The sequence below is a fragment of the Alligator sinensis genome, unplaced genomic scaffold, assembly GCF_000455745.1.
Source record: "Alligator sinensis unplaced genomic scaffold, ASM45574v1 scaffold2205_1, whole genome shotgun sequence".
Classification (NCBI taxonomy): domain Eukaryota; kingdom Metazoa; phylum Chordata; order Crocodylia; family Alligatoridae; genus Alligator; species Alligator sinensis.
In genome coordinates this window covers 32,281-38,086 of record NW_005843818.1, presented here as the reverse complement: position 1 = coordinate 38,086, position 5,806 = coordinate 32,281, and the positions used below count along the sequence as shown (strand labels likewise).

The 5,806-nt window shown below is 49.2% G+C and overlaps 1 protein-coding gene across 1 annotated transcript in view; it reads right to left on the bottom strand.

Moving 5' to 3' along the window:
• LOC102368184 (cytochrome P450 2K4-like) overlaps positions 1 to 5,806 on the bottom strand; it is a 26,479-nt gene that overhangs the window by 3,642 nt on the left and 17,031 nt on the right. Inside the window, exon 8 of the mRNA XM_006039181.3 lies at positions 4,146 to 4,287. Coding sequence (XP_006039243.1) covers positions 4,146 to 4,287 — 142 coding nt within the window. The remainder of the gene's footprint in view (positions 1 to 4,145; positions 4,288 to 5,806) is intronic.

The window sequence follows — 5,806 nt, the reverse complement described above, 5'->3', positions numbered from 1 at the left end:
AAATGAGGTGACATCTTCCTTCAACAACAAAGCTCCCAGCTTCTGGGATGTCACCCACTGCCAGAGTCTCCAGAGCCAGAGATCTGGAAGGAAGATAAAGGAGGTGGGGCAGTGGAGATGAAGGACTGCCCTGGGAGCAATTCTGGCCAGTTACACCTCGGTTGCACCGAGTTGTTTTTTTTATAAGAAACAGTCACAAGCAAAGAGTTGTGTGTAGATGAGGAGACACTGTATAAGCACAACAGCTGGAATGGATAAACGTTTGAAAACCCAACAGTAGTGGTGTTATTTAGAAGACTTATACCCATATTTGTAACAATGTTACTATTCACCTGTTGCATAATAAATAAGTGTGGCAAGTGTTACGTCTTGTATTTTTGTGTTATCTGTAACACAAAATACGACATCAGATACCATGTCTTTGAAGAAGACAGAGTTCCATCTCTTTCAAGAAAAATGGAAACTGGAGGAAGAATGTCTCAAATTTGAAAGCTTCTCTAACTTCATCCCGACTACACAGTTGGTAGGCCTGTGCAAAGTAGCGAGTATTCACTTTGGTTTCGGCCAATTCGGGGGACAGCAATTCGATTCGGTGATTTGAAGCACTGTCCTGACTCGATTTGGCTGAATCTGATTCAGAGATTCGGCTGCTGCTGAATCAACTGAACCTCCAAATTACACAGGCTCCATCCCCCACCCGCTCTCAATGGCTGTCCCGCCTGGCTCCAGCTCCTGGCTCTTTGAAAAAAAAAAGCTGGCACTCACCGGCTGCTGCCAGGAAAGGGTGGGGGGGGATCCCCAATGCCCCCCCCCCCTGTTCCATGTGGCAAGGGGGGCTCTGCCACGAGCCCTCCAACCCTTGCTCACTCTCTCACCCCCCCTGCATGGCTGCCCTTCCCGCCCCAGCTCCTGGCCCTTTAAAAAAACAACAACAAAAAAGCCCCAACTCACCGGCTCCTGCCAGGCGGGGAGGGTGATCCCCACTGCCCCCACTGTCTCAAGCTGCATGGGGGGCTCTGTCATTAGCCCCCAGAAGCTCCAAGGCTGCTGCAGGAGCCAGTGAGTTCAGGTTTGTTTGGGGGTTTTTTAAAGGGTCAGGAGCTGGGGCGGACAGGGCAGTCCTGGGGGGGCTGGGAGAGCAGGTAGGGGTCAGGGGGCTCATGGAAGAGCCCCCCACACAGTGTGGGGCAGCAGGGGGAAGTTGGGATTTCCCCCCTGCCTGGCAACACCTGGTGAGTGTGGGCTTTTTTCTAAACAACCGGGAGCTGGGGCCAGACGGGGCAGCCATTGGGTGGGGAGGGCTGGGACAGTGATTGGGCATTGTCAGGTGCTCAGGAGGGCTGCAGGAGCAGGCAGGGGATGGGGCCTGGCGGGGGTCCCCCATGGTCCATTTCCCTCTCCTCTAGCCTTCCCTCCTCTGCCCCCTACTTACCAACATGGAGTCTGGGTCCAGCTCCCTGCTGCAGCCGGCAGGGACTGCCCGAATCGCCAAAGCTCTCTGCATCTTTTCAAATTGATTCAGAGACCTTTGAATCAATTCAGACCTTTTCATTGATCCCCTGATTTGATTCAGAGATTCAGCCACCGAATCGGGCCAAATCCCCTCCGAATTGAATCACCACCCGAAGCTTCACACAGCCCTAAAAGTTGGACCAGTAAAAGACAACACCCCAAGAAATCCTTGTCTGTCCAATAAAATGTAGGATCTTATTAATTCTTTGTGGAAACAAATGGAAAACCTGTGTATTTGGCTTGGCTTGTAAGTAAGCTGTGGCTGCTTTTAAAGAGCTCCCCAGGCAGAGACATCATGAGTCACGCCATGGCATGAAGCACAGCAAGTTTATCAAGACGATGCGAAGACAAAGTAAGTAAACTCGAACAGTGGTTATGAAAGCATAAAAAGCAAAAAATAAATCTTCCTCAAAGCCCTGGGAGAGCTCTAGTAGAAATGTGTGATGAAGACAGGGTGTGCTCAGAGAGCTGCAAGCTTGTGAATATATCAGCCTCTCAAGAAACAGTAGGTGACAGAATCTGTGACTTCTCTGATAATTTGCAAAACCAACTCCAGAACAAGGCAAATGCATTTGCTTTTAACTTTTCAATAGCAATTGATGAAAGCAGAAAGGATTGTGACATTTCTTTGTGAGCTGTTTGTTCCAGATCTGGATCAAGATCTGAATGTCACAGAGGAGTTTGTGCCGGTCAAAGACAACCTCATTGGGGATCATCTTGACCTTCATTCAGGAGAAGACATTTTCAACAGCCTGACCCAGGCTTTGGACAACTTTGGTGTGGACTGGAAAAGGACAGTGAGGGTTGCAACAGATAGGGTTCACTCCATAGCGGGAAGGAAGGCAGGATTGGTGGTGAAACTCAAGTGCAAAGTTCAGAGGAAAATACTGGTTTGGAAGCAAGTGGTGACTTGCTTACAGTGGCCAGGAGCTTGGTGCTTTTCATTTGCATTCTGGCCAAAGGCCATGTGACGAATATTGCAGTAACAATAGTGAATATTATCTGAGCCGGAGCTCCCAGCCTTTGACACTTCAAACAGCTCTTGGAGGAAGCATGGACAGGTTCATGGATTTTACTGCTATGGCTTCATGATTTGAGTTTGACCCGCCTGACTTAAGGGATGGAATCGAGAGCAGGGTATCTGCCTAAGGTGCCCTGCTTAGTAAGAAAGGAAATGAATTATATTAGAAGTAGGTAAAAGAGAGGACATTTGTCTTTCAGAACAGCAATGGTGCAGCTATAGTTTTTATCTTGTTTTACTTTAACCACATTTGTTTGACTAGCATTTATTTTCTGACAGAATTTATAGGGAAAGGAGGGTTGAATTTCTGAAACTTTTTGTTTCTCAATCAAAAACTTATTTTTTTTCCTGTTTAAATGTTAAAATATTCAGAAGGTTGCTGTTATTGTTCTTTTATTTTTAGCTTTTGACCTGGATGGGATGTTTTTCTCATTCACTTGATCGGTCAGAATGTGAATACTTTTTAAACTGAATTTTCAAAATCAAATATTTGACTCGATACAAGAAAATCAGAAAATCAGACTTTCTAAATTAAACATTTCAACAAATAATCCAATAGAAACTTTAAAAAAAAGGAAACATGTCTATGGTGACAACATGAATCTACTTGCAGAATATCTGTAAATACTAGTAATCTATTTTGTCTGGCCTCAGTCAAAATCAACATAAAATTCCCCAAGACGATGAGTACAGCAGATCAACGAATGCCCTGTGATTGTGAGAAACTCCACTAAACAAGCAAGCTGCTGTGATTTAAAGTATTTTCACCTTTTAAGTTGACTTATTATGTGGCCTCATCAGGTACCCACCAATTGAACCTCGTTCCCATGGAGCCTGGAGCTGGCTGGGACCTGCCACTGCCCCAAAGAACTTCAGGGGAGGGGCAGGTCCTAGCCCCCTGCCCAAATCTGCTGGTGGTGTAGCTAGCAGTAAGCCCCCTGGGGCCAGGAGTATTATCCCTGTTTGGGCTCTGCCTGCAGCTCCCGGGTGAAGGGAGAAATCTCCCAACCTCCACCAGGAGACAACTGTCTCCTGGACCTGTGCTCCCTCCCAGCCCCTGGGCTAACACCCAGGAGAGCTCTCCCTGGCTGTTGCAGGGGGCCGGCGCAGGGCCAGAGGAGGCAGGTGCAGATTGCTGCCAGGAGCAGTAAATCTGCTCCCACATCCCTGCACATGTAAATGCTTGTCCAGGGTGGGTTTACTCTAGAGTAATTTACTCTAGAGTAAATCCACCCCACAGCATTTGCACACGTAGACACACCCAAAGAGCATATGAGAGAGGGCTGCAGCCAGCACCACACTTCTCTGACTCCCCACCCCAAACAACTAAGTTCCCATTTGCTTGGTTAGAGGAGTGGGCCAGTAGTATATGTGGTAGAAGACCATAGTGGGGTATGTGCTTGTACTTCTGGATTTGTAGCAAACTGCCTTAACCACTCTGCCACCACAGCACCTTACATCAATGGAGGAATATTAATTCCACAATGGAGAGAACTCATCCACATAAAGGACTGTGAAAGGATATTTGACTTAAAATGGAAAGAACAACTTTTTAAATGTTATAAACTACTACATCTTACCTATCTTTCTCTCTATATAAGATAGAAGGTACCTGCTGCAAAAGGCATGAAGGCCTCCTTCTTCACAAATTTTCCTTCAGAGTCCAGAAAATTCTCAGGATAGAAATCGTTTGGCTGCTTCCACTGAGATTTGTCTTGCAGCACAGAGGACAGTAAGGGGATGATGTGGGTTCCCTGAAAACCAAATTTGTGGAATTATTACATGGTGGAATATAGCCCCTTGATTTTATTTATGGCAATCAGCATTACCAAACAAAGGCATATTTTTACTGACTCTCTCCAAACTTTTCAATTGGCATGTTTTACATACTGAATACTCCCCTTCTGCCAGACCTTAAACATGGGCTGGGTTCAAATTTGGCACCTAAAATGACTGGTTATCAGTAAGGTTAAAGATTGTCAGTAAAAAAAAGAAGAAAAAAAAGCTGTTGGGTTGGTAACCATGGCAACCCTGCTTGAATACAGTGATGGTTTTACAGCAGGGGTGGGCAAAATATGGCCCGTCAGCTGGATCCACCCAGCAGGCCATTCTGTCTGGCCTGTGGGGCCCCTCTAAAATTTACACAATTATTAGCTACCATTGGCTGCCTGTCTAAAAGCCAATGAGGCACCAGAGGCAGGAGCCACTGGCTGTAGGAGGCGCCAGCTGCAGCAGTAAGCAGCTTGGGCTCTGGTTCCTGTATGATCAACCTAACCCCAACCTGACCTGCCTGGCCTCACCCCACCCTGCCCTGCCCCCGGCAGCTTCTGGAGACCAGAAGCTTCTGGAGACCAGAAGCTTCTCCGTAGCAGAGGCTTCTGCCCTGGCAACCCTGTGGCTGTTCCCCAGCTCTCCCTCCATCTGAGGGTGTGGGGCAGCGCAGCATAGAGGAGACAGGTGGATGGGGGTGGAGACCTCCGGTGAATGCCCCACTCTGTGGGGCTTGCAGGACTATGTGCCTCCATGTTCTGCTCCTGGCTATAGTGCCAGGAGCACCACATGGAGGCATGGAGCCAGCCCACTGGCGTGCAACTTCCCACAGCTCCTCTAGTGTGCCACCAGCCATGTGGGTCCTGGCTATGGAGCAGGAACTGTGTGTGCTGGGATGGGCCAGGCTAGCTCCATGCCATGTCATGCAGGTCCGGGGGAGGTAGGAGTGCGGAGCTCAGATGGGCAAGGTGTGAGTGTGAGGGAGGGTGAGAGGGTGTGGGGACCCTCACACACACTACCCGCCATGACGCACAGACCCTGCTGCTGGTGGCAGTGGCAGCAGCAGGCAATGGATGCTTGGGGTGCTTGTGGCTCTGCTGCCTGGTGGCGTGTGGCTCCGGACAGCACTGCACATGGCAACAGCACATGGCAACAAGGAGCTCAGCAAGGCTGGCTGGCCTCTATCATGCAGGGCTCTGCATGGTGCATGTGCAGCTGCTGGCTCTCATGTGCCACCAAGGAAAGCCCTGAATGATGGAGCTGGCTGCCTTCCCCACCATGCTGGGACTCTGCCGGAAGTGGTGAGGAGCCCTGCCTCCTGCTTCCATGGTAGCAGTTGGCTCCAATGAGTGGGGCTTCTCCTGGTAGAGCGCAAGTGCTGGGAGCTGCACGTGTGACTCATGGAGCCCTGTGCAATAGAGGTGGGTCATCCTGGCTACACTTCTTGTCACCATGTACAGCTCTGGTCAGAGCCACATGCTGCCGGGTGGTAGCACCTGCGTG